Here is a 27481-nt window from a genome sequence, read left to right as displayed (position 1 = left end):
CTTTTAACTTTTTATTAATTTGTAAACATTTCTAAAAACAAAATTCCACTGTTACATTATGGGGTATTGTGTGTATGTCAGTGCCACAAAATCTCAATTTAATACATTTTTAATTCAACAAAATGTGTGAAAAGTTAAGGGGTATGAATACTTTCTGAAGGCACTGTGTCTACTTTGGTTTAGCATCATGAAACCCATAACACAATACATTTATTTGACTTTGTTCATATCAATTTTTTTTGTACCTTACTTGCTTACCACTTTTTCCATGTGGTTTCTTCCTTCGCAGACCACATGAAATAATGACCTCTTCATAAATATTTGGTCACAGGATTCATTTTGTGTATGGTTTCCTATAAATAAATTGTGGCTTAACTAACCCATTGGCACAACTTACCTCACTCTCCCCTACATATACAGTATGTATAGAAAATGAAGTTATATTTACATGTGAAAAAAACTAACATGGAACACACTTTGGAATATTATTCCACTGTTTATGTTTTTGTTAATTTGTCCCTTCGACTATTTGATGATATACAAATATGTTATTTTTTTTCAATTACGAAACAAGGGTGACTCAGACTTGTATCAGCTATTTCCCAAGATTAGATAATGACAATGACTGTTCATTAACATTGTTCCAAAGCATATTTACTTATGCTACTAAGGCGTTTTATGTTTGTAACCATTGCACACTTTTCTTATCTGAAGTTCTGTTATTTTCCGTGTTCCAAATGGCACCCTATTCCCTATATAGTGCACTGCTTTTGACCAGAGGCATATGGGTCCTGTTCAAAAGTAGTGGACTATGTTGGTGATAGCTTGCCATTTTGAGACGTACACATTGTGTGATATTGTTTGCTAAGGGAAGGCATGGCATGGTCAATTGGCTGTGGATTTGAGTCTTTACTGGCTGTGGATTGGGTCCTGGTGTACAGGATAACTGTATATAAGGCCTTGGTTCTCCTACTCTAACTTCACTCCCTGAATCCAAGAAGAACTAGAAGCACCCATGATGAAGTGGGCTATCGTCCTGTGTGCCCTAGTGGCCCTCTCCGAGTGTCATACCAGGTAAGTCCCGTTCCTCTCCAAGTGTCACACCAAGTAAGTCCTGTTCCTCTCCGAGTGTCATACCAAGCAAGTCCTATTCTTTTCTTTTTTGTCTGTATATTCTGTTTGTTGTCACCAGGTCAAATTCCTAGTACATGTAATTGTCGAATAACGGTGATTCTGATATTGATTGTGTGTTTTCAGGATTTCTCTGATCAAGGGGAAAACTGCCAGAGAAACCCTGATGGAGAAAGGTATATGGGAGGAGACTAGGCAGAAGTTCCCCTACAACCCTATGGCCAAGTTCAACCAGACTGGTGCAAATGAGGCAATGACCAACGATGCTGATGTAAGGCAGAGTCAGGAGCAGTATGGTCATATTCTGCATTAGCCTGGTGACTGATCTTTTTTGTGCTGTACAGCCAATGGCCATGGGAGTTATATACCATTATATACAACAGATTTGGTACCAGGCTAGTCTACAAAGGCTATATTGTAGGATCCTTCTGATTTATACTGAACAAAAATGTAGATGCGTCATGTAACAACTTCAAAGATTTTACTGAGTTACATATAAGGAAATCTGTCAATTGAAATAAATGCATTAGGCTTTAATCTATGAATTTCACATGACTGGGAATACAGATAAACATCTGTTGGTCACAGATATCTTTTTTTTTTAAAGGTATGTGCGTGTATCAGGAAACCAGCCAGTATCTGGTGTGAGCACCATTTTCCTAATGCAGCGCGACTCATCTCCTTTGCATAGAGTTGATCAGCCTGTTGATTGTGGCCAGTGGAAGGTTGTTGTCCCACTCCGCTTCATTGGCTGTGCGAAGTTGCTGGATATTGTCGGGAACTGGAACACGCTGTCGTACACATTGATCCAGAGCATCCCAAACATGCTCAATGGGTGATATGTCTGGTGAGTATGCAGGCCATTGAAGAACAGGGACATTTTCAGCTTCCAGGAATTCTGTGCAGATCCTTGTGACATGGGGCTGTGCATTATCAAGCTGAAACATGAGGTTATGGCGCCGGATGAATGGCACGACAATGGGCCTTAGGATCTCTTCACGGTATCTCTGTGCATTCAAATTGTCATCCATAAAATGCAATTGTGTTCGTTGTTCGTAGCTTATGCCTGCCCATACCATAACTCCACTGGCATCATGGGGCAGTCTGTTCACAACGTTGGCATCAGCAAACCGCTCACTCATATGACACCATACAGGTGGTCTATAGTTGTGAGGCCGGTTGGATGTACTGCCAAATTCTCTAAAACGATGTTGGAGGAGACTTATGGTAGAGAAATTAACATTCAATTCTCTTGCAACAGCTCTGGTTGACATTCCTGCAATCGGCATGCCAATTGCATGCCGATCCTCAACAAGGGGGCCCCTCAGGGGTGTCTGCTCAGTCCCCTCCTGTACTCCCTGTCCACTCATGACTGCACGGCCCGGTACGACTCCAACACCACCATTAAGTTTGCTGATGACACAACAGTGGTAGGCCTGATCACCGAAAATTATGAGACAGCCTACAGGGAGGAGGTCAGAGACCTGACAGTGTGGTGCAAGGACAACAACCTCTCCCTCAACGTGATCAAGACAAAGGAGATGATTGTGGATTACAGGAAAAGGAGGACCGAGCACGCCCCCATTCTCATCGAATGTGCTGTAGTGGAGCAGGTTGAGAGCTTCAAGTTCATTGGCGTCCACTTCACCAACAAACTAACATGGTCCAAGCACATCAATACAGCCGTGAAGAGGGCACGACAAAACCTATTCCCCCTCAGGAGACTGAAAAGATTTGGGATGGGTCCTCAGATCCTCAAAAGATTTTACAGCTGCACCATCGAGAGCATCCTGACGGGTTGCACCACTGCCTGTTATGGCAACTGCTCGGCCTCCGATCACAAGGCGCTACAGAGCATAGTGCGTACGGCCCAGTACATCACCCGGGCCAAGCTTCCTGCCATCCAGGACCTCTATACCAGGCGGTGTCAGAGGAAGGCCCTAAAAATTGTCAAAGACTCTAGCCACCCTAGTCATAGACTGTTCTCTCAGCTACCGCACGGCAAGCGGTACTGGAACGCCAAGTCTAGGTTTCTAAACAGCTTCTACCCCCAAGCCATAAGACTCCTGAACAGCTAATCAAATGGCTATCCAGACCGTTTGCATTGCCCCCCTCCTACGCTGCTGCTACTCTGTTATTATCTATGCATAGCCACTTTAATAACTCTACCTACATGTACATAATTACCTCAATTACCTCAACACCGATGCCCCCCACACATTGACACATTGACTCTGTACCGGTACCCCCTGTATATAGCGTCCACATTGACTCTGTACCGGTACCCCCTGTATATAGCCACCACATTGACACATTGACTCTGTACCGGTACCCCCTGTATATAGCCTCCACATTGACTCTGTACCAGTGCCCCCTGTATATAGCCCCGCTATTGTTATTTACTGCTGCTCTTTAATTATTTGTTATTATTTTCTGGTGTTTTCTTAAAACTGCATTGTTGGTTAAGGGCTTGTAAGTAAGCATTTCACTGTAAGGTCTACACCTGTTGTATTTGGTGCATGTGACAAATAACATTTGATATGATTTGATGCTCCCTCAACCTGAGACATCTGTGGCATTGTGTTGTGTGACAAAACTGCACATTTTAGAGTGGCCTTTTATTGTCCCCAGCATAAGGTGCACCTGTGTAAAGACCATACTGTTTAATCAGCTTCTTGATATGCCACACCTGTCAGGTGGATGGATTATCTTGGCAAACGAGGGTCTTCTGGGTCTTCTCCTGAGCCTTGACACATGTAGGTAAGGGTAAAGTGACTGTGCATAGATAATAAACAGCGAGTAGCAGGAGTGTACAAACGGGGGAGGGGGGGGGGGGGGGTCTGATTGAAACATGTAGGTATTACAAAACTCGGTCAGGGAGAGGTTGAAAATGTCAGTGAAGACACTTGCCAGTTGGTCCGCCCATGTCTGAGTACACGTCCTGGTAATCCGCCCCGCGACCTTGTGAATGTTGACCTGTAAACGTCTTGCTCACATCTGTATAAAAGACTGTTCAGTATATCTACATACCAGACAAACGACTGTTCAGTTCATACTGCAGTACTCTTGACTTACAGTAAATCTCTGTTTCACCGTCTCCTTGCAGTTGTCCTACTATGGCGTGATTTCCATTGGAACCCCTCCCCAGTCCTTCAAGGTCATCTTTGACACTGGTTCCTCCAACCTGTGGGTTCCCTCTGTCTACTGCTCCAGTCAGGCCTGCCGTGAGTATACTCCAGGGGTCTGGGTAGTCTCTCTGGATAGTCTCTCTAGGTAGTCTCACAGTGTAGTCTCTGAGTTCTCTCTCTGAGTCGTCCCTTGTGACAGTGTTGCACAAACAGTGTCATATTAAGTACCTAGCCAGAGAATGGGAGACTTGGTTATGGTTGAGGTTCGTGTCTGAGGGGAGTACCTTGAGGTTTACTGCATACGGGTGTTGGCTCGACACAATAAAACATGAAATTGGACAAATGTATTTAAATATTTTCCCCTTTACAGTGTGTATTGCAGAGAATAACTCAATGTTTGAAATAGCAATGAATCAATTAATGAATGTTCGGTTTTGCAATGGTATGGTATGTGCTTGATCTGTAATAAACATGTTCATATTTTGAATAGAGAACCATGACAAATTCAATCCTGCATTGTCCAGCACCTTCAAGTGGGGAAGCAAGACTGTTTACATTCCGTATGGATCCGGCAGCATGACTGGAAAGCTGGCATACGACACTGTTTCGGTAAGTATTTGTGAATGTAGCTAGCTACCTATTATTGTTAGAAACGTCATGCCCATAGGGGGCACGTGCCCTCTCAGATTTGTCCTGCTTCAATATATATTTTTAAAATAATAGCACTAGACTTCTTTTCCCCCCGTACTAGCACTGACTTTGCTGATGGGTACTTTATTGAGGAAAAAATGCCATGAATGAGAAGTAGTTGTTCCATTTAGCGATCTGAAGCTGAATGCACAAACTGCAAGTCACTTTGGATAAGAGTGTCTGCTAAATGACTAAAATGTTAATAATAACATATTTTTTCTTCTCTGTAATACTACTAGCCACACATTTTAGCCACACATGTTATGAAGTTAGGCTTTAGTTAGCCCAGATAGGTTCCCAACCTCAAAACTAGCTAATAAGAAGCGATTTCAGGCTATTAATCAAGTTAGAGTAGCTAGCTTGTCTAACTATCTTAGCTGGCATGCCTAATGGCAAGGTTGGTAGACTTTAGAAAAGCTAGCAATAACTAAATGTACTGAATAACACTCACATTCCTTTCAATCTTTTACCCAGATTTTAACAGAGATGCAGAGAAGCATATTTGGTTTCTTAAAAAATAATAACACCAGTTAGACAGCTTAGATATGCTGAAAAAAATATATATATTTTTTTTTTACATATAATTAAGCGTAATTATTATGGCTCTAGTTTGCTGGGAAAAAAGCTGTTTCAGTTTTATTTTTTTTATTGCTAAATTATCCAATTTACGGACGGGGACCACCCCCCCCATTCCATCCTAATGTAGACGCCCCTGATTATTGTGATATATTTTTCATTGACACTTCATACTGTACATTATATACAACCCCAAAATAATCTTAGTCACATTTTATGTCACATGATAATAATAAAAAAATACACAAGTATATTAGTAACTGGCTCCAGTATAGTCAGCATAGAAATATAATTACTATTTTGGGTACACTCAATATGGCCGCCGGTCCACACATCACAAAACAATTGAATTGGAATGTCCGTTCTAGTATTTCTATTTCCATGTTCCCCAGGTGCACTCAATATGGCAGACTCAATTTGGCCCATCACAGTACATTTGACTGAAATGGGGATAACCATTCTAGTGTAATTATATTTCTATGGAGCCAAGTGACTGACGTCTGCTGTTGTGTGTTTCCAGGTGGGAGGTATCTCTGTCACCCAGCAGATTTTTGGTGCCAGTGAGACCGAGGGTCCCTTCATGGCCTACATGCTTGCCGACGGTATCCTGGGCCTGGCTTTCCCCAACCTGGCGGCCTCTGGAGCCACACCAGTCTTTGACAACATGATGACGAATGGTCTCGTGTCCCAGTCCCTCTTCTCTGTCTACCTGAGCGGGTAACATAGTTACTATACAAATACACCTGGACGGGAGGTGGCATTTGGATGGCGAGAGTGGCATTTTGTCTTAGTTGTGATATAAATATCTAAGTACCAGTGCATTGATAGTAAATACAATTAAACAATTGCTTTAATGCCTTTGAAGGAGAGGTGGCCTCCATTTAAAAAAATGTGTTGATAATTAAAACAACCTTTTTTGACCATTTCTCCTCGACCAATAGAAACTCAGCAGAGGGTAGCGTGTTGTCCTTCGGTGTCATCGAGCCTTCCTACTACACCGGACAAATCACCTGGATCCCCCTGTCCTCCGAGACCTACTGGCAGATCAACATGGACAGGTAGGTACACTAGTCCACACAGAGCCTATATCCATGTCCTATATATCGCCTTTACTCTCTACACAGAGAATTAAGTCCCTGTTCAACATGTTATCAACTTTTGGATCATCCCTTCATGCCACCTCCCATAACCTATAGACCAGGGGTGTCCAACTCATTCCATGGAGGACCTAGTGTCTGCGTTCTTTTGTTTTTCTTCCTTTCAATTACGACCTAGACAACCAGGGGGAGGGGAGTTCTTTACTAATTAGTGACCTTAATTCATCAATTAAGTACAAGGGATGTTCGAAAACCCGCAGACACTAGGCCCTCCGTGGAATGAGTTGGCCGCTTGCCATAGACTCATCAACCACATACACATTGTATGTAGCAGTACATAAAATGAACATTCCTACATCCCAGCCTGGTCTCATAAACTAGACGTAACATAGTAAATATAAATCCAGGACACTCAAATTAGTACGATTTGGTACATAAGACAGATGGTTACTTAACGAAAAAAAACAAAGAAGAATGGTTGGTTGGGGTGGATGGGTTGGCGTATAATGAGTTGGAATCTCATCATGGACAACTTTATAATTTTAGCTAATTATTAACTTTTCAACTACTTACTACTTTTTAGCTACTTTGCTACTACTTAGCATGTTAGCTAACTCTTCCCCTAACCTTAAACTTATTAGCTAACCCTTTCCCAAACCTCAACCATTTGACCTAACTCGTAAACTTAACCCTAACCTTAACCCCTTACCCCTAGCCTAGCTAACGTTAGCCAGCTAGCTAACATTAGCCACTTAGCTAGAATTCATAACATATAATACGTTTGCAAATCTGTAAAATATAGTACGTTTAGCTTTTTTTTTCTTTACATATAGTACATTCGGCAAATTCGTAACATATAATACGAATTGTAATTCGTAACATATCATACGAAATGGGTGATGGACATCCACAAATTAATACATACCATGCAAAACGTAAAATATCATACTAAATGGAGTGTCTCGGTGTACTAATCTTGCAGTGCACTTACCATGTTCAAGTTCATTTGCTCATTTAAAAAACACAATAACAGCAAGAAATACATACAACAACAGTTAAATACAGCTAATATTTGTCCTCCCAGTGTTACCATCAACGGCAACACAGTGGCTTGCAATGGTGGTTGTCAGGCTATCATAGATACTGGCACCTCCCTGATCGTCGGTCCAACCGATGACATCAAAAACATGAACTACTGGGTCGGAGCCACCATCAACCAGTACGGATATGTGAGTGACACACACACACACGCACACACCGACCGGTACAGAGATGTGAGTCCAATTATAGGGCTTTTCAAACTACTGAGCCAAGCCGAGCCAACCCAAGCTGCCTGGCCTTGTTAACTGTTGGAACTAACTGTGTTGTTGGAACGTGTTGAACAAGTGTTCAGCATGGGTTGGCATATTTAGGTTGGAACCGGCATGGTATAAGCGTGTTTTGTTGTTTTTCTCAAATCACCGGCTCCCCTTTCATTAACCACAGTATAAAGTGTGACGTTATTATTTCTCTCCTAGACCACCGTGAACTGCAACATCATTCCCAACATGCCCGAGGTGACCTTCACACTCAACGGAAACACCTTTACCATCCCTGCCTCTGCCTACACCTCCCAGGTAGTCTACTGAAAGACATGTTACATACAACATATCACCTCTCAGGTAGAGTCTACTGAAATACATGTTACATACAACATATCACCTCTCAGGTAGAGTCTACTGAAAGACATGTTACATACAACATATCACCTCCCAGGTAGAGTCTACTGAAAGACATGTTACATACAACATATCACCTCTCAGGTAGAGTCTACTGAAAGACATGTTACATACAACATATCACCTCCCAGGTAGAGTCTACTGAAAGACATGTTACATACAACTTATCTGATCTTTAATGATGTGTTTCGGAGCAAGCTCCTTCATCAGAGCTCCCGTATATCTGAGACTTGACTTCTTTCTTTAAGATCCTAGTGGAGCAAAGGGCCTCATATCTAAGAGGAAAAGCAATGGTATCAGAAAGAAATCCTGATTTTACCCCCCCCCCCCCTCTTCTTCTCTCTCTCTAGGACTCCTACGGCTGCAGGACTGGTTTTGGTAACGGTGGATTTCAGCAGCTTTGGATCCTTGGCGATGTCTTCATCAGGCAGTACTATACAATCTTCGACAGGGACAACAACATGGTTGGCCTGGCCAATGCTGTGTAAGAGATCCACTAGATCTACAGAGGTCCACTTATCTCAGACATCTTAAAAGATTCTTGCTAGATGAAATCCTGACAGCGGAAAATCCGCGTAAATAGTGCAATAGAGCCGACATATGCAGCGATGAAGTCTCTGGCAAATGCGGGAACATCACCTTTTAAATTTATAGCGTGGTTTTCCACAGTCTGGATTGAATCGAGACCCTAGTTTTCCAGGTAATGAATAGTATGTTGTATATGTGATTTATGCTCTAAACTGGTTGGGGAAATTTTGCAGATTGTTAAATGTAATCAAATTCTAATGTATTTTAACATTGCAAATAAAGCCTATGTTCTGTGTAGCTTTTCTTCCCCGAAGTGAAACTATCCTCTTGTGGAACCTCTTCATGTAAAGATAAGAATAGGGATAGAACATAGACCCAAACATGGTGGAGGTAGGTAGGCCCAGAGACATAGACCCAAACATGGTGGAGGTAGGTAGGCCCAGAGACATAGACCCAAACATGGTGGATGCAGGTAGGCCCAGAGACATATACAACCATCTCTTATATGAATGGGTAGGGGAACTCTGTGTCTGAAAGGTTTTATCCAGAGGATACTGACAAGGACATGGTGATTGGATGCCAGATAGTGTCTCTCAGCCTGTCAATAGAGCCAGCTTGTTGAAAGACAGTCATGGTAAATCCTGGTGCAGTTGAGTTATTTTATTCGTATAGCTCATAAGTCAAAAGAATATAGACATAAATCAATCATCTTAAAACTAGAATCCGCAGTTGAAACAAAGTGGCACCCCGCCGCTGTTTTGGTAAAAAGCAGAAGGATGGGCCCATCTAATTCCTAGACAGAGCTATGGATATAAGGACTGACCATCCATGATATCAACACTATAGTTGCAACCATGTGTTGAGGCTATAATGTGTTAGTTTACATTTACTTTGTTTACAAACATTGGAGTAAAACAAGCTTATATTTTGGGTTCTGATGGGGGTACGACAGATGAACTAAGCTCATGAGGCATTTACAAGTCAATATAATTAATTAAAAAAATTAAAATATGAGGCAACTAACGATTATACAGATAGCCTGGTCATGACAGCATATCAAGACAGCACAAACAGATCTGTGACCACCAGGCTAAGAAAGATACAGATACGTAACAATCCGGTTCAGCGTTGGTTGCTAGCCAGTGTGGAGTACACCACCGTCCCAGCAGGCTCTCTGTGTGTGTCAGGGTCATGACCTCTGGGGCTGCTGAGTGTCTGTAGGTTAGCATACAGCTCTGTGGTATGGTTCTCATGAGGTTTGAAGTTCACTGTGGTGTAGACAATACTGCTCTCCTCTTGAGGGACATGCTGCAGGAGACATACATATTAAATATTATTTGGTAACACTTTATATTAAGGTATATAACTGTTTTATAATTTGTATTTATACATATGTATAAGTTGTTTATAAACTGTTTATTACGGGGCCCACTGCAGGTGACATATCAACAGACATCATGGGGACGTCAAGCGCAAACACTAGTATTACTCTTTGTTGTCGTTTCTGAGACAAAACAGGACATTTGACACTGAGTCACGAAGACAGCGTCCAAGTTTAGCACTTACTGAGACGATGTGGGCTGCTGAGTCACTGGACGTTGCTCCACATTTCTCTGTGAAGAAAATGACATCAACTTAAAGAACAGACACAGTGCAACAATGTCAAAAAATCATTGAACGTCTACTGGCTAAAGGTCGTAGCCTACGTATTTAATAGACGATTTAACATGAACAGCAATTCATGTCATGAAACACTGAAAGCTGTAACTGAAAGAGCGTCCTCTTACTTTTTGCTCTGACTTTGCGATGAACCACAGCAACTATGACTGAACAGATAATGATCCCCATCGTGATGCAGAGACCTGCAGCCAGTGGTATACCAACACTCCAGGAAACACTAACAGGTGAAAAGGACAAAGATGACAGAATATTGACATAGGCATTACACCACTCCTACAACTATTATCAACTATAACATTATCAACTAGAAGGAATAATTAACCAGCATGTGTGTGTGTGAGATTGCACCTGGGGAAAACAGGCCCAGAGGTGTCTGAGGAGGAGGATGATGATGAGGAGGGTCTGATGGTTGATCTGACACGAGGTCGAGGGGGTACAAGACCGCTACGTCGACCACTATCTAAACAGAGACCGAATAAGCCCTCATTTCAACACAGCGATCTGTTCTTTTACAAGTTGACTTAGCGTAGGCCGTCATTGTAAATAAGAATTTGTTCTTAAACTGACTTGCCTCGTTAAATAAAGGTTAAATTAAATAAATACATGTAATCTTCCTGCTACTGTACAATGCTTACAGATTTCCTTGGTCTCAACACATTGGTTTACCTACAGTATGAAATTCCAGTTTCTAATAGCAGTTACTAGAATAGAACAAAGTAGTTCTTTACTTCATTTAAAAGATGGTTTGATTCATTTACGAGGGTTCTTACCAATGTGGAGGTGAAAGTCAGAGTAGATATGATTCACACTGCTGACAACACACCTGTAGTCGCCAGCGTCCACAGGTTTTAAATTCCATATCATAACGTACATCTCACCGTTGTATTCCGTTCTCGATATTCTTCCCTTGTAGAAGTGGTTGACATATCCTCTGGTATTCACAACAGGAAATGGCCCCGGATATAGTTTAGAACATAACTTCTCGTAACCATTGTAGAAGGGAGGAAAGATAAATCTCAGCAGAACGTGTCCGTATACCTGTCCATTCACCTCCGTCCATTGTTGTGCTTCTATCTCAGGGTCATCTAGCAAACAAACAAGCGAACACAAAACACTTAGAAATGACCAAATATGGCACAAAAAATGTCTTGCTAAACTTTTTATTTATTTATTTTTAAATCTCAAATGAGACAAACCTAGATAAAATCTCACCTAATAGAAGAAGCAAGAGAAAGATAATCATTTTCATCTTCAGTGAAATACTCACTGAGGCGGGGCAGCTGTCCCCATACATCTTATTCACCCCCCCCCCCCCCCCCCAAAAAGCACTGTTCTGACACCAGCCTTGTGATTAACTTCCTTCATTTGGGGGAGGTGATCTCTCTAACTTGCAATTACAAGCATTTCGCTACACATCCGCTAACCATGTGTATGTGACAAATAAAATTAGATTTGACAAGTTTTAGAACACGCTCATTATTGGCTTAGAGTATGAAGATGACAGGTTGTCACGGTACCAGCTCGGCCATCATGGTTCCAAGTAGTATCACAATACCTCTGTTTTGGTCATAGAAAAACAAATTATCTGGCCAAAATAAAAACACAAATCACAAAAAGGGAAGTGAAAGATCTTACACAATATAGCATTGATTTATTTGGTATCAGCTTTTAGTTATTCAGACATTTTCATTCAAGAATGTCCTTGATCATGGGAACAAAATGCTTTATATGCAAAAATATATGTACAAATTACCAAAATGATGGAACCACTCGTTATCCACGAATCACAATCAATCCTGTAGTCACACAGTCAGTCATCCGATCCTCCATAGGCATAGCCTTCACACAGTCTTTTACTATTCAAAACTGAAACGTCGATTGGATGCTGCGCTCTATTCTGAATTATAAACTGGGTGGGTCGAGCCCCCTGAATTCTGATTGGCTGACAGCCGTGGTATATCAGACCGTATACCACGGGTATGACAAAACATGTATTTTTACTGCTCTAATTACATCGGTAACCAATTTATTTTAGCAATAATGCACCTCAGGGGTTTGTGATATATGGCCAATATACCACGGCTTAGCGTGTGGTGCCTAAGAACAGCCCTTAGTCGTGTTATATTGGCCATATACCACACCTCCTCGGGACATATTGCTTAAATATAAAATCAGCCATTTAATTCCATCTTCTTCTTCGTCTTGCAAGTCAAAGCGGGTATTGAGGCACACGCAGAAAGATCCTTTTAAATAATTACAGAGTGAGGTTACGTACTAAATGGCAACCTATTACTGATTTAGGGCACTACTTTTGACCAGAGCCCTGGTCAAAAGTAGTGCCCTAAATGCCCTATGTGGGGAATAGGGTGTCATTTGGGATCAGCCCTAGATCAACCAACCTCTCGTGTAACTTTGTTCCTTAAAATGTACAGCAGCCCCTATGATCAACTTAGAAGCAACATTTTAGAATTTAAAGAAGATTTTTTGTACATGTATTTAACAGTGAGAGTTTATCTATTTGAACACTGAAAAGATGAGTGATAGCTAGCAGCCACTAAAATTCTCTCTATTACTGTTCCTATCAACTTAGATATCTGAAGATACACCACATGACAAAAAGTATGTGGACACCCTGCTTGTCGAACATCTCATTCCAAACATCATGGGCATTAATAGTAGAGCACCCGTGTTCGAGGGGATCAGCTTGAGCAAGGTGCTGCCCAGATCTGCTAATCCTGATCATTGTAATGTAGTTGTTTGGGATACAAGATGACTTGTAGTTTGGGAAATGTGTTGCAGAGCCTTGCTCTGGCTGAACTTCTTAAACGAGGGCTACTAGGGGGCGGCAGGTAGCCTAGTTGTTAGAGCGTTGGGCCAGTAACCGAAAGGTTGCTAGATCAAATCCACAAGCTGACAAGGTAAAAATATGTCATTCTGCCCCTGAACAAGACAGTTAACCCACTGTTCCTAGGCCATCATTGTAAATGAGAATTTGTTCTTAACTGACCTGCCTAGTTAAATAAAAGTTAAATCTATAAAATAAAAAAACGATGTATGTTATTGGCCCCTCTGTCAGCTCATAGTGGTTCCACCACACTGGGTCCTGCACTGCAGGCCTGTCTCTCTGTCCTTTAAAGCAGGTCCCCATCCCATCTGAAGGCGATGACGTCATCTCTGCTCGTCAGTGAAGGTGACTACATCATACTGGATGCCCTGCTGCTGTAGCAGTTCCAGCTGTTCTTGTGTGGCCTCAGCATAGACTGTCTGTGTCTGCTGCGTTGCGGCATCTGCTATGACTAGAACACAGATAGAGAGAGTAAGTACTGATTCAACTTATCATCCATCTAGTCCAGGAGTGGACAACTCCAGTCCTCGGGGACCTGATTGGTGTCACAGTTTTGCCCCCAGCCCCAGCAAACACACCTGACTCCAATAATCACCTAATCGCGATCTTCAGTTTAGAATGCAGTTTGATTAATCAGCTGTGTTTGATAGGGATGGAGAAAAAGTGTGACACCAAATCAGGCCCCGAGGACTGGAGTTGCCCACCCCTGATCTAGTCCTTGATGTATTTATTATTGTTTATTTGAACGATGTACAGCGAGTGTACATAACATTAGGAACACCTTCCTAATATCGAGTTGCACCCCCTTTTCACCCTCAGAACAGCCTTGTTTCCTTGAGGGGAAATGGACATTTACAAGCAACGTTCCCTCTAAGCTGCGCGCTCACGCAGCTCCCGCCGGGACTGCAGCGCAGAAGAAATATCAGCCTGCGCAGAGAAACACGAGATTGAACACTCAACTTTCTAGAGTTTTCTCCCTTTAGTTAACACTATCAACGTTTCCCTTTACTGTGGGAATTGTCATCGAATCAACGCAAATATTAAGTCTCTTTCAATGCAACATACCAAAACAAACCAAAAAAACTATGCAAGACTTGTTAGTTTGCAAGAGATTTTGTTGTGGCAGAACTAGGGTTGCAAAGGGTCGGAAACTTTCCGGTAAATCTCTGGAAATTTTCTATGGGACGTTAAGCCTGGGAATTTGGGGAATTTTGCTTAAATTCATGGAATGCAGGCTAACATTGAACACCACACATTGGCTGCTACTGTAGGCTGAATGATAGAACAGCCATTTCCATGTTAAAATGTTACGGGATGCATTTTCTCCATTGTTTTTGATGGTAGGCCTCTCTGGTAGGCCTACATAATGACCAAATAGCCACAGTAACCTACTTTACTAATTTAAAGCGGGTACAGCCTCAGTGTTCACAGTAAACGCATTCTCTCCTTCCACAGGTGCTGCTCTCAGTGCTCTTTCCCCATGTGTAACGGCTTAAGATGTCCTACCAGTGCCTTGTATCTGGGGGAAGAGGTGAAGCGTGACAACAGTCTGGAGGTTAGAATAGGAGGACCCGAGAGGAGGTTCCTGTCCTCCGGCCTAGGACGCCTAATCAAAATCTCATGGCCTTGCATCCTCCCTCTCACACACACACGTCTCAGTACAACTGAGAAATGATACATTAAACCGTATTAGCTAACAGCTCATTTCCATCTGCAGTCCACTGATAAGGTGAGCCAGGTGTCCTACCACTGTCATAGATCACATACTGCCTCTGATCAGCTGTCCTACCACTGTCATAGATCACATACTGCCTCTGATCAGGTGTCCTACCACTGTCATAGATCACATAGTGCCTCTGATCAGGTGTCCTACCACTGTCATAGATCACATACTGCCTCTGATCAGGTGTCCTACCACTGTCATAGGATCACATAGTGTAAGTGGAATGGTTGAAGACAGTAGAGTAATGCTTTGGGAAACAATGCTGTAATGTATGAAGCAGAAAGTGGGTTAACATACCAGTCACAGCAGTGTTCAGGACTGACTATCTGCTGCTGCTGTTACTACTACACCCTCCTGAACCTACCAGGGAATACTTTATGCTACTGTCCTCCAGGCCCTAGCCTCCAGGCCCTAGCCTCCAGGCCCTACCCTCCTAGTCCCTACCCTCCTAGTCCCTACCCTCCTAGTCCCTACCCTCCTAGTCCCTACCCTCCTAGTCCCTACCCTCCTAGTCCCTACCCTCCTAGTCCCTACCCTCCAGGCCCTACCCTCCAGGTCCTACCCTCCAGGTCCTACCCTCCAGGCCCTACCCTCCAGGCCCTACCCTCCAGGCCCTACCCTCCAGGCCCTACCCTCCAGGCCCTACCCTCCAGGCCCTACCCTCCAGGCCCTCGACTGAAGCAGACAGTGTGTTATCATACCGGTGACAGCAGAATGTTCAGCAACCTCCGTGTCTTCAGGACTGACTATCTGTTGTTCTGAACTGATGGGAAGATACTGGATCTGGCCGTCATGATTCAGGGAAATCTGAAAGGAGAACCATGGAAGTTAAACGCTTAACCTTCCATCTTACTCTATGTCACAAGGAACATTTAAATTCCTTATCCCAAAATACAGCAGTATTCTGGTTTGACTGTTTTGGGGGTTGAATATTCTAGAAGTGATTCTTTTGGGGCTTGATTGTTTTGTGATGGGAGTGTTTTTGGGATCCTCCATCTCACCTGTTGCTCCTGTAGGAAGGCCCCATCATTCTCATATTGGATGATCTGTCCATCTGACATCTGGATGTGGTTCCCGTCTGCCAGCACCACGTACTCCTGGGGTAGGAAGTGTTGGACTCCATCCTGAGAGATGACATACTGGACCTGGGAGGGTGAAGGAGGAGAATTAGACCCCGGGAGGGTGAAGGAGGAGAATTAGACCCCGGGAGGGGGAAGGAGGAGAATTAGACCCCGGGAGGGGGAAGGAGGAGAATTAGACCCCGGGAGGGGGAAGGAGGAGAATTAGACCCCGGGAGGGGGAAGGAGGAGAATTAGACCCCGGGAGGGGGAAGGAGGAGAATTAGACCCCGGGAGGGGGAAGGAGGAGAATTAGACCCCGGGAGGGGGAAGGAGGAGAATTAGACCCCGGGAGGGGGAAGGAGGAGAATTAGACCCCGGGAGGGGGAAGGAGGAGAATTAGACCCCGGGAGGGGGAAGGAGGAGAATTAGACCCCGGGAGGGGGAAGGAGGAGAATTAGACCCCGGGAGGGGGAAGGAGGAGAATTAGACCCCGGGAGGGGGAAGGAGGAGAATTAGACCCCGGGAGGGGGAAGGAGGAGAATTAGACCCCGGGAGGGGGAAGGAGGAGAATTAGACCCCGGGAGGGTGAAGGAGGAGAATTAGACCCCGGGAGGGTGAAGGAGGAGAATTAGACCCCGGGAGGGTGAAGGAGGAGAATTAGAACCCGGGAGGGTGAAGGAGGAGAATTAGAACCCGGGAGGGTGAAGGAGGAGAATTAGAACCCGGGAGGGTGAAGGAGGAGAATTAGAACCCGGGAGGGTGAAGGAGGAGAATTAGAACCCGGGAGGGTGAAGGAGGAGAATTAGACCCCGGGAGGGTGAAGGAGGAGAATTAGACCCCGGGAGGGTGAAGGAGGAGAATTAGACCCCGGGAGGGTGAAGGAGGAGAATTAGACCCCGGGAGGGTGAAGGAGGAGAATTAGACCCCGGGAGGGTGAAGGAGGAGAATTAGACCTCGGGAGGGTGAAGGAGGAGAATTAGACCTCGGGAGGGTGAAGGAGGAGAATTAGACCCCGGGAGGGTGAAGGAGGAGAATTAGACCCCGGGAGGGTGAAGGAGGAGAATTAGACCCCGGGAGGGTGAAGGAGGAGAATTAGACCCCGGGAGGGTGAAGGAGGAGAATTAGACCTCGGGAGGGTGAAGGAGGAGAATTAGACCTCGGGAGGGTGAAGGAGGAGAATTAGACCTCGGGAGGGTGAAGGAGGAGAATTAGACCTCGGGAGGGTGAAGGAGGAGAATTAGACCTCGGGAGGGTGAAGGAGGAGAATTACCACAATATCTTCACTGTCTGTCCTGCTTCTTTATAGTCAAAGTAAAGTTTATTTTATTATTTATTTTTAATCTTTAAATCTTTATGTTGCCAATTGGAAATGTGTGAGGGGGATTGACATGGGGTAGAGGACGGGGATGAGATCTTAATTGTTTACCTATATGGATCCATATAAAAAGTCTATAAGCAGCTATACATCTCTGGCTCCCCGTGTACCGCAACGTCGCCTGGTTATCTCCTGTTATATACTGTAACGCCACCTGGTTATATACTGTAACGTCACCTGGTTATCTCCTGTTATCTCCTGTAACGTCACCTGGTTATCTCCTGTAACGTCACCTGGTTATCTCCTGTAACGTCACCTGGTTATCTCCTGTAACGTCACCTGGTTATCTCCTGTAACGTCACCTGGTTATCTCCTGTAACGTCACCTGGTTATCTCCTGTAACGTCACCTGGTTATCTCCTGTAACGTCACCTGGTTATCTCCTGTTATATACTGTAACGCCACCTGGTTATCTCCTGTTATATACTGTAACGTCACCTGGTTATCTCCTGTTATATACTGTAACGTCACCTGGTTATCTCCTGTTATATAGTGTAATGTCACCTGGTTATCTCCTGTTATATACTGTAACGCCACCTGGTTATCTCCTGTTATATACTGTAACGCCACCTGGTTATCTCCTGTTATATACTGTAACGTCTGTCCGTCCACTGTGGTAATCTGCTGGATGTAGGTGGCCTCCTCTTTGTCTTCCAGGTCCTGTTCCTGGGACAATATAATGTGGTCCTGATCCAGACCCTGTTCCTGGGACACTATAATGTTGTCCTGACCCAGGGCCTTCTGTAGCTGCTCCGGACTGATAGTCTGTCCTGCCTGCAGGGCTGTAACAAAGAGAGAAACAACAGCATCTCAGACAATGGCCAATAACAACATAAGTGTTAACATTTCAAACAAAATGTAGCCGAAACAAAATGTCCTCCAAATGGTATGGATGGAAATAGAGGACATCGGTGATTTATTCACCCAGTGAAATGACCTACAAGTTGGTGTAAACGTGTGTGTGTAAACGTGTGTGTGTTCCTTACACTGTAGCACGGCGAGAGCCTCCTCATCACTGCTGACTATAAAGGTCTGCTGCTGGGAGCCTCCTCCAGAATGGGTCTTCCTTGTCGGAGGGTCCTGGCTGTGGAGACGCTCCATATGGAACTTGAGGTGGCCGTTACGATTAAACCTGATAGGTGGGACAGACCAGAATGGTTACCTGAGGTGCTTTCAAAACATTTTCTGTACAACAACAAAAACATTCTATGCCGGCGTCACCATCCCAACACTTCATAACAAAGTTTATTCTCACGGCCTCAAGATGCCCTAATTGGTTGAATTACCTCTGTCCACAGATCTGGCAGGTGAAGGGCTTCTCATTGGTATGCGTCATCATGTGTCTCCTCAGGTCCTTCCTGTTTTTGGAGGCAAAGCTGCAGCTGGGGCACTTGTGAGGCCGCAGGTAGGTATGCATGCCCATGTGGGTCTGGGAAAGGAATGGTACATTGATAACTAAATGATAGCATGCTTTGGATAGAGATGAACTGTAATTCACTACAAGGGGTCAATGCTGCCTTTCAAGACCAATATTTTTTTTGGGGGGGGGGGGGGGGGGGGGGCAAAAAAATTGTCCCTTCATATTTATTAAAATGGTTAATCTCAAACTCTTTCCTCAATTTATTGGGTGTGCTCTCCTCACCCACCTTCTGAAAACGTCAGACGGTGGAGAATCAATCAATCAAATGTATTTATAAAGCCATTCTTACATCAGCTGATGTCACAAAGTGCTGTACAGAAACCCAGCCTAAAACCCCAAACAGCAAGCAATGCAGGTGTAGAAGCACAGAGATCTGAGGGGGGTCCTTATCTACTCATCCAAAGCCCTCCCCTAGAGAGGGCACAAGGAATCAAGGAGAGATTTCTTTTAGATTTACATCCTGGCTGAGAAATGACAAAAGACCCACCTTGACGTCTGGCCAGGAGGAGGCAGTGAAGTCACAGTCGGGACACTTGAAGGTGGAGGGGTCGACGTGGGCCCTCTTGTGGTTCTCCATACCACTGCGGCCCTGGAACGACTCGGAGCAGATACGACAGGAGAACCTCTTTGGGTTTAGCTGGTTCTGCTGGGGAGAACCCACCATGGAGGGGGAACTGGGGACCTCACTGCTTAGCTGAAGAGAGGGAGAGAGGGAGAGAGATGGAGGACGAGACAGCAGATTACCTTCTCAGACATCTACAGTTCAACAGAACAGGGATGAGTTTCCCCGAGAGTTTCAGAGCATTAACATCATCTTAGACACAGGAACTGTACTCCTGTGGAAACTGTTCTCTAACACCCCCTGCTACAGTATGTGGTATTCCTGTAAAAACTGTTCTATAACACCCCCTGCTACAGTATGTGGTATTCCTGTAGAAACTGTTCTCTAACACCCCCTGCAACAGTATGTGGTATTCCTGTAGAAACTGTTCTATAACACCCCCTGCTACAGTATGTGGTATTCCTGTAGAAACTGTTCTCTAACACCCCCTGCTACAGTATGTGGTATTCCTGTAGAAACTGTTCTATAACACCCCCTGCTACAGTATGTGGGGTATTCCTGTAGAAACTGTTCTATAACACCCCCTGCTACAGTATGTGATATTCCTGTAGAAACTGTTCTATAACACCCCCTGCTACAGTATGTGGTATTCCTGTAGAAACTGTTCTCTAACACCCCCTGCAACAGTATGTGGTATTCCTGTAGAAACTGTTCTATAACACCCCCTGCTACAGTATGTGGTATTCCTGTAGAAACTGTTCCCTAACACCCCCTGCTACAGTATGTGGAATTCCTGTAGAAACTGTTCTATAACACCCCCTGCTACAGTATGTGGTATTCCTGTAGAAACTGTTCTCTAACACCCCCTGCAACAGTATGTGGTATTCCTGTAGAAACTGTTCTATAACACCCCCTGCTACAGTATGTGGTATTCCTGTAGAAACTGTTCTCTAACACCCCCTGCTACAGTATGTGGTATTCCTGTAGAAACTGTTCTATAACACCCCCTGCTACAGTATGTGGGGTATTCCTGTAGAAACTGTTCTATAACACCCCCTGCTACAGTATGTGATATTCCTGTAGAAACTGTTCTATAACACCCCCTGCTACAGTATGTGGTATTCCTGTAGAAACTGTTCTCTAACACCCCCTGCAACAGTATGTGGTATTCCTGTAGAAACTGTTCTATAACACCCCCTGCTACAGTATGTGGTATTCCTGTAGAAACTGTTCCCTAACACCCCCTGCTACAGTATGTGGAATTCCTGTAGAAACTGTTCTATAACACCCCCTGCTACAGTATGTGGTATTCCTGTAGAAACTGTTCTCTAACACCCCCTGCAACAGTATGTGGTATTCCTGTAGAAACTGTTCTCAAACACCCCCTGCTACAGTATGTGGTATTCCTGTAGAAACTGTTCTCCAACACCCCCTGCTACAGTATGTGGTATTCCTGTAGAAACTGTTCTCTAACACCCCCTGCTACAGTATGTGGTATTCCTGTAGAAACTGTTCTCTAACACCCCCTGCAACAGTATGTGGTATTCCTGTAGAAACTGTTCTCAAACACCCCCTGCTACAGTATGTGGTATTCCTGTAGAAACTGTTCTATAACACCCCCTGCTACAGTATGTGGGGTATTCCTGTAGAAACTGTTCTATAACACCCCCTGCTACAGTATGTGATATTCCTGTAGAAACTGTTCTATAACACCCCCTGCTACAGTATGTGGTATTCCTGTAGAAACTGTTCTCTAACACCCCCTGCAACAGTATGTGGTATTCCTGTAGAAACTGTTCTATAACACCCCCTGCTACAGTATGTGGTATTCCTGTAGAAACTGTTCTCTAACACCCCCTGCTACACTATGTGGTATTCCTGTAGAAACTGTTCTCTAGCACCCCCTGCTACAGTATGTGGTATTCCTGTGGCTGGCTTACCTCTACCTGCTGTAGAACTCCATCCCCCACACCAGAGGTCAGGTAGTACTGGGTGTCTCTGTTCTCTTTGAGTGTCGTTGTTCCCTCCTGCTCTTCCTCCATGGGCTGGGGACTGCCCACGTCACTACTGAAAACACAACACATTGGAACACGGTGAAGAAGAAGTCAACTAAGTTGATTTATCTCCAAAAATGTTTGATACTTTTTTTTTTTTTGAAATGGGAGAAGAAACTTATTTCAGCGCTTCAAAAATCATGGGAAAATATCATCAGGAATGCGAATTGTATAGATCAGACAGAATGGCGCTCATTAGCTAATGGCCAGTGCCGTGTTGGCCAGGTGAGGCCAGGTTCTACAGTACCTGTATCCAGGTCCAGTGCTTTCTATCTCCTGTGTAGCCTGTTCCATCTGTTCCACCACACTGAAGCCCTCTGCCCCCTCATAGGCCTGGATGGCTATCTGAGTAATCTCTCCATTCTCATTGGTCCCAGCCTCATAGACCTCTTGGACCTCTTGCACCAGGGTCTCCCCATTCTCAGACATGTGGAACGTTACAACCTAAAGGACCACAGCAGAAATTAAAAGGACTATACTTTTGGGTACTTTTAAGGAAAAGCTCTCGGTATTGTGTTTTTTTCAGAGACCCCCGTACCGCACAACAAGGATGAGGAAATTAAATCGCTGGCTGGGGGTAAGTTTATACAAAAACAATTGAAATCGCAAAAGAAAAGGTGTCTGGACCCTTCCTATAACATGCCAAATACAAAGACAGAGATTTGGTTAAAAAAAAAAAAACATTTCTCCTTTAATCCTGGGGACCCAAAGGAGTCAACTTTTTTTTTTACTTTTGCCCTTCCACTCAGACACTTGATTCAAATAATCAACTCATCACCAAGCCTTTGATTGCAATCAGGTGTGTGAGAGCTAAAGCAACAACTAAAACTTGCATCCCTTTGGTTACCCAGGACCAGGGACCAGGATTAAGAAATTCTGATCTAATGACGCTTCCTAAAGCACACATATATACAGTACTAACCCCCTAGTGTGCGTACGAAATTGTGTCTGGACCCTTCTATAACATGCAATTTACATACAAATTGAGATCTGGTTGTAAATAAGCCAAAATTCTCCTTTAAAGAAACATTACGCTACACCAGCCTGAAATAAATGAAAATCAAATAAACCTTTTGTGCTCCCGTGGTCGCTGAGGTAACCGCTGTCCAGGAGCCTGCGTTTAGAACCTCAGAGTCCGATGATTTCAACATCTGTACCTGAGGAGTACACACAGACAGACTGCTCATCCAATACACAACCTAGTCTGTCCCAATCATGCAGAACTGTGTAGCAGACCTGTAGGAATCATTACATAGGTCAGTAAAACAGCAGAGGTCTACTCAATGAGCCAATGTGTGAACCAGTCAGTACCTGTAGTGAGTTTTCCACCAACTGTCTGGCGTTGCTCATATTCAACAGCAGATCCAGTGCATTCTGGGCTGACAGGTTCGAATTCCCGGCTGTGGAGATGGAGAGAGATTTTAGTTATTATTGTGTCATGCTTCTCAATGCATTATAAAATGTTACCATTGGGCTTGGTAGAAATCTTAGGCCTGTTTATCTGTCCTTGGTGGGGCAGTTGGCCACTGAAGAAGAAGGAAGAATATTGAGGAATGAAGACGAAAAATAACTGACCCTGTTCGTAAGTGATGGTGGTGTTTCCCATTGCATCTTGGGAGACTGAGGCGTTCTGCATTGTCTGCATGGCTTGTAGTGTGTCAGAATCCACTGCTACCTAACACATGGGTGGAAAAACAGTCAAACATTCCCTATCCAAAACTTTTCCATTCCAAGTTACTAGCTTCTTCTCTCTTTTTCCTTTAGAAGACCCTCTGAAGCCCACAAACTCCTGTTCATCTCTATATTTAGAGGCATTATAGATATTTAAAGTACAGTATATCTCTTCCCCAGACGTACTATAGTATTCTGTAGGCTCGCTGTGTCGTCGTGTTGCTGTTTGAGTTCCTCTATCTGTTGCTGGGTGAAGAAGGGTCTCCTCCTCCGCCTGACGGGCTCCTCGGGGTGCGTACTGCTCCACTCCTCAAACGCCTCCGGGTGGCGACACTGGACGTGCAGACCCAGGTTCTTACGGTGCTTCGTCATGAAGTGGCACATCTCACAGGAGAACGGCTTTTCTCCTAGAGGGTGAAAGGAGGGCACATTCGATCTACCCATTGGAGTAAATATGCTAAAGCAGTGATCCTAAATCCTTCTAGATATTCAACACCTTGAATAGCTGAATAGGGGCGGCAGATAGCCTAGAGAGGTTAGAGAAGAGAGCCATTGGCCGAAGGGTCGCTGGATCAAATCCCAGGTCCAGCGGGGGCGGGGGGGGGGGGACTGGTGGAGAGTGAGCCTGACCTTGTGCTACCGACCCCTCAAGGGGTGTGTTTGTCTCCAGGGGTTGAGTGGTAAACCCTTGTAATAGCTAGTGAACTAAACTGATTGGGATGGAGAAGATCATAGTGACATTACAGGAACTCACCTGTGTGTTTGATGGCCAGGTGAGAGACCAGGAAGTCCTCTTTAGAAGTGGAGTATTGACAGTAGTCACATTTTAAAGGGTTAGGGTTGGGTTTAACCCAAATGAGTCCCGCTGCATCGCCGGTGCAATTTGGACTTCTAACCCCTTTTAAACAGTGTAGCTTGTACCATAGGATTGGTTTATTTCTTCCACATCAGTTGGTACCATTAATCTGTGTGATTAAACGGGGGGGATGAGCTAGAGAGGTGTTAGTGAGACCAAGGGCGGAACCCGAAGGGGCCCCGGCGACATGTCTTTTTACAAAAATGGCTGCGAGTCAAACACGCACATGTCACATGATGCTCACAAGCTACAGAGCTGTTAGACGGTAAGGGGTTCTTCTACATAGAAGATCATAAGAAATCTCATGGACATAGTGTCTATAATAAACTCACATAGTTGCTGTCACAAACTCCACATAGTTGTCACTGACTAGTTAGATTTCATTTCCTACTGAGCAAACAATTTCTGTACTTACAGCATTCATATAAATACATTTTTATTTAGTTTTTGCTTTAGCGTTTTTTTTTTTTTTTTAATTGACATTTGAATGCAACTGTTTATTAGGGCTGTCCATGACTAAAAATGACTTGGTCAACCAAAAATCGTCTGCTCTTTCGATCCAACCGATTGGTAGAAATTTAAAACGTGTATTTTTCCATACATAGGGTATGTCTATGTGTTAAGAAAATAAACCATATATGCATTGAGCTTGACACAAGACAAATGACTCAAGAGGGAGCAAGAGAGCAAGATAAATCAGAAGAAAAATAACTTAACCTGACCCAATTGTCCTCCTGCTCCTACTGGCAGATTCTGCCGTTACTCTCCTGAAGTTGCCGGTAATAGGCTACATGAGGAGTCTGCAACCTTTCTCATGTGGAATGACCATTTATCTTGCCATTTATGGTTTACATATGCACATTTTCCTGGAACAGTTTCATTTAATTTATAATAACATCTTTGTACCTGAAAATCATTGTTATGTGGTTAATCAAAATTTATATCCAAATCTAAATGAAAATGATGACTAATTGGGGTCAGCCCTACTGTTTATGTCAAATTGTTTGGTAGCTAGCTCTGGTTGTCCTGAACATGGTAAAACACCTCATTGTGAGGCTAAATATAAAAGGCTGGACATGCAGATCAATGAAAGTCATAAAAGAAAATACTATTTTTTCCCCCTGGGGTCTGATAGGGGGACTGATAGGGTTTTAAGAGTCAGGATTAGGTGTAGAACTCACCTGTGTGTTTGATGGCCAGGTGAGAGACCAGGAAGTCCTCTTTAGAGGTGGAGTATTTACAGTAGTCACATTTAAAGGGCCGGTCGTTGGCGTGGGACAGCTGGTGGTTGAGCAGGAGCTTCTTGTTGTCACAGTCATAGTCACAGAACTCACACTTGAACCTGGTAGACAGACGCATGCATTGACAGGTTACAGGATATTAACACTGTGTAGTGTATGGTAAGGAGAAAACCATTTTGAAACAGGGAGGTACTAACTGAACTTCACAGTGCAAATTTGGTTTTGCTAAAGTGTGTAATGAACACCACCCTGGTTTCACAGGACTGACTATGTTTGTGTTCTGCTAAGAGGCCCAATGAAAATGGCGCTACATCCTGTACTGACCTGCTGTTGTCAACACTCTGGATGTGTGTCAGGAGATGCATCTTGAACGTATATCTCTTCTTGAAGGACTTCCCACACTGGGAAGTCAAAGCACAAACAGATATTTATAAAGACGTCAAAGAAAATCAGGAGATTAAAACTAGAACCCTGATTGATTTGAGTGGATTATTGAAATTGTTAATCAAGGTCAGACGATGTGTTACCTTGTCACACATGTGTGGTTTCTCAGCACTGTGTGTCTTCATGTGCTGAGTGAGTCTCTTCTGCATGGGGTAGACTCTATGGCACACTGGACACGGGAACGACAACACCTTAGATACCTGCTGAGAGTCAGACAGACCACACTGGACACGGGAACGACAACACTTTAGATACCTGCTGAGAGTCAGACAGACCACACTGGACACGGGAACGACAACACCTTAGATACCTGCTGAGAGTCAGACAGACCACACTGGACACGGGAACGACAACACCTTAGATACCTGCTGAGAGTCAGACAGACCACACTGGTCACGGGAACGACAACACCTTAGATACCTGCTGAGAGTCAGACAGACCACACTGGACACGGGAACGACAACACCTTAGATACCTGCTGAGAGTCAGACAGACCACACTGGTCACGGGACTGACAACACCTTAGATACCTGCTGAGAGTCAGACAGACAACACTGGAATGACAACACCTTAGATACCTGCTGAGAGTCAGACAGACCACACTGGTCACGGGAATGACAACACCTTTGATACCTGCTGAGAGTCAGTCAGACCACACTGAACACGGGAATGACAACACCTTAGATACCTGCTGAGAGTCAGTCAGACCACACTGGAACGACAACACCTTAGATACCTGCTGAGAGTCAGACAGACCACACTGGACACGGGAACGACAACACCTTAGATACCTGCTGAGAGTCAGACAGACCACACTGGACACGGGAAAGACAACACCTTAGATACCTGCTGAGAGTCAGACAGACCACACTGGAACGACAACACCTTAGATACCTGCTGAGAGTCAGACAGACCACACTGGACACGGGGACGACAACACCTTAGATACCTGAAGAGTCAGACAGGCCACACTGGACACGGGAACGACAACACCTTAGATACCTGCTGAGAGTCAGACAGACCACACTGGACACTGGGACGACAACACCTTAGATACCTGCTGAGAGTCAGACAGACCACACTGGTCACGGGAACGACAACATCTTAGATACCTGCTGAGAGTCAGACAGACCACACTGGACACGGGAACGACAACACCTTAGATACCTGCTGAGAGTCAGACAGACCACACTGGACACGGGAACGACAACACCTTAGATACCTGCTGAGAGTCAGACAGACCACACTGGACACGGGAATGACAACACCTTAGATACCTGCTGAGAGTCAGACAGACCACACTGGACACGGGAACGACAACACCTTAGATACCTGCTGAGAGTCAGACAGACCACACTGGTCACGGGAACGACAACACCTTAGATACCTGCTGAGAGTCAGACAGACCACACTGGACACGGGAACGACAACACCTTAGATACCTGCTGAGAGTCAGACAGACCACACTGGTCACGGGACTGACAACACCTTAGATACCTGCTGAGAGTCAGAAAGACCACACTGGAACGACAACACCTTAGATACCTGCTGAGAGTCAGACAGACCACACTGGAACGACAACACCTTAGATACCTGCTGAGAGTCAGACAGACCACACTGGACACGGGAACGACAACACCTTAGATACCTGCTGAGAGTCAGACAGACCACACTGGACACGG

At 44.4% G+C, this 27481-nt stretch overlaps 2 protein-coding genes across 14 annotated transcripts in view; one reads left to right on the top strand and one right to left on the bottom strand.

The window, feature by feature from the left end:
* Nucleotides 1–1015: 1015 nt before the first annotated feature.
* On the top strand, nucleotides 1016–8828 carry LOC129860326 (pepsin A-like). The gene is made up of 9 exons (XM_055930645.1): nucleotides 1016–1074; nucleotides 1258–1402; nucleotides 4238–4355; nucleotides 4750–4868; nucleotides 6046–6242; nucleotides 6467–6583; nucleotides 7707–7851; nucleotides 8140–8238; nucleotides 8691–8828. Exons 1-9 carry the CDS (start codon nucleotides 1016–1018, stop codon nucleotides 8826–8828), a joined length of 1137 nt encoding a protein of 378 aa, XP_055786620.1.
* A 685-nt stretch (nucleotides 8829–9513) lies between these two features.
* Nucleotides 9514–27481, bottom strand: part of LOC129861298 (zinc finger protein 335-like) — a 38885-nt gene continuing 20917 nt past the window's right edge. For 5 of the 13 annotated variants that reach the window (XM_055932588.1, XM_055932594.1, XM_055932597.1 and 2 more), the window contains exons 15-35: nucleotides 25883–26023; nucleotides 25680–25756; nucleotides 25296–25456; nucleotides 23445–23665; nucleotides 23163–23262; nucleotides 22899–22987; nucleotides 22658–22744; nucleotides 21835–22031; nucleotides 21474–21600; nucleotides 19459–19665; nucleotides 18838–18980; nucleotides 18538–18683; nucleotides 18122–18333; nucleotides 16118–16261; nucleotides 15818–15923; nucleotides 11761–13844; nucleotides 11319–11633; nucleotides 10897–11008; nucleotides 10656–10765; nucleotides 10435–10481; nucleotides 9514–10176 (exon numbers count right to left, since the gene is read on the bottom strand). In XM_055932588.1, coding sequence (XP_055788563.1) covers nucleotides 13717–13844; nucleotides 15818–15923; nucleotides 16118–16261; nucleotides 18122–18333; nucleotides 18538–18683; nucleotides 18838–18980; nucleotides 19459–19665; nucleotides 21474–21600; nucleotides 21835–22031; nucleotides 22658–22744; nucleotides 22899–22987; nucleotides 23163–23262; nucleotides 23445–23665; nucleotides 25296–25456; nucleotides 25680–25756; nucleotides 25883–26023 — 2286 coding nt within the window. In that variant the 3' untranslated portion in view covers nucleotides 9514–10176; nucleotides 10435–10481; nucleotides 10656–10765; ... (1 more) ...; nucleotides 11319–11633; nucleotides 11761–13716. Of the gene's footprint in view, nucleotides 10177–10434; nucleotides 10482–10655; nucleotides 10766–10896; nucleotides 11009–11318; nucleotides 11634–11760; nucleotides 13845–15817; nucleotides 15924–16117; nucleotides 18334–18537; nucleotides 18684–18837; nucleotides 18981–19458; nucleotides 19666–21473; nucleotides 21601–21834; nucleotides 22032–22657; nucleotides 22745–22898; nucleotides 22988–23162; nucleotides 23263–23444; nucleotides 23666–25295; nucleotides 25457–25679; nucleotides 25757–25882; nucleotides 26024–27481 lie in introns of those variants that run through there. The other 8 variants (XM_055932591.1, XM_055932592.1, XM_055932593.1 and 5 more) reach the window with 8 other exon arrangements.

This window comes from Salvelinus fontinalis, chromosome 8 (assembly GCF_029448725.1).
Source record: "Salvelinus fontinalis isolate EN_2023a chromosome 8, ASM2944872v1, whole genome shotgun sequence".
In the NCBI taxonomy this organism is placed as follows: Eukaryota; Metazoa; Chordata; class Actinopteri; order Salmoniformes; family Salmonidae; genus Salvelinus; species Salvelinus fontinalis.
The sequence above is the reverse complement of the archived record's forward strand: the minus strand, read 5'-3'. Positions and strand labels throughout refer to the sequence as shown.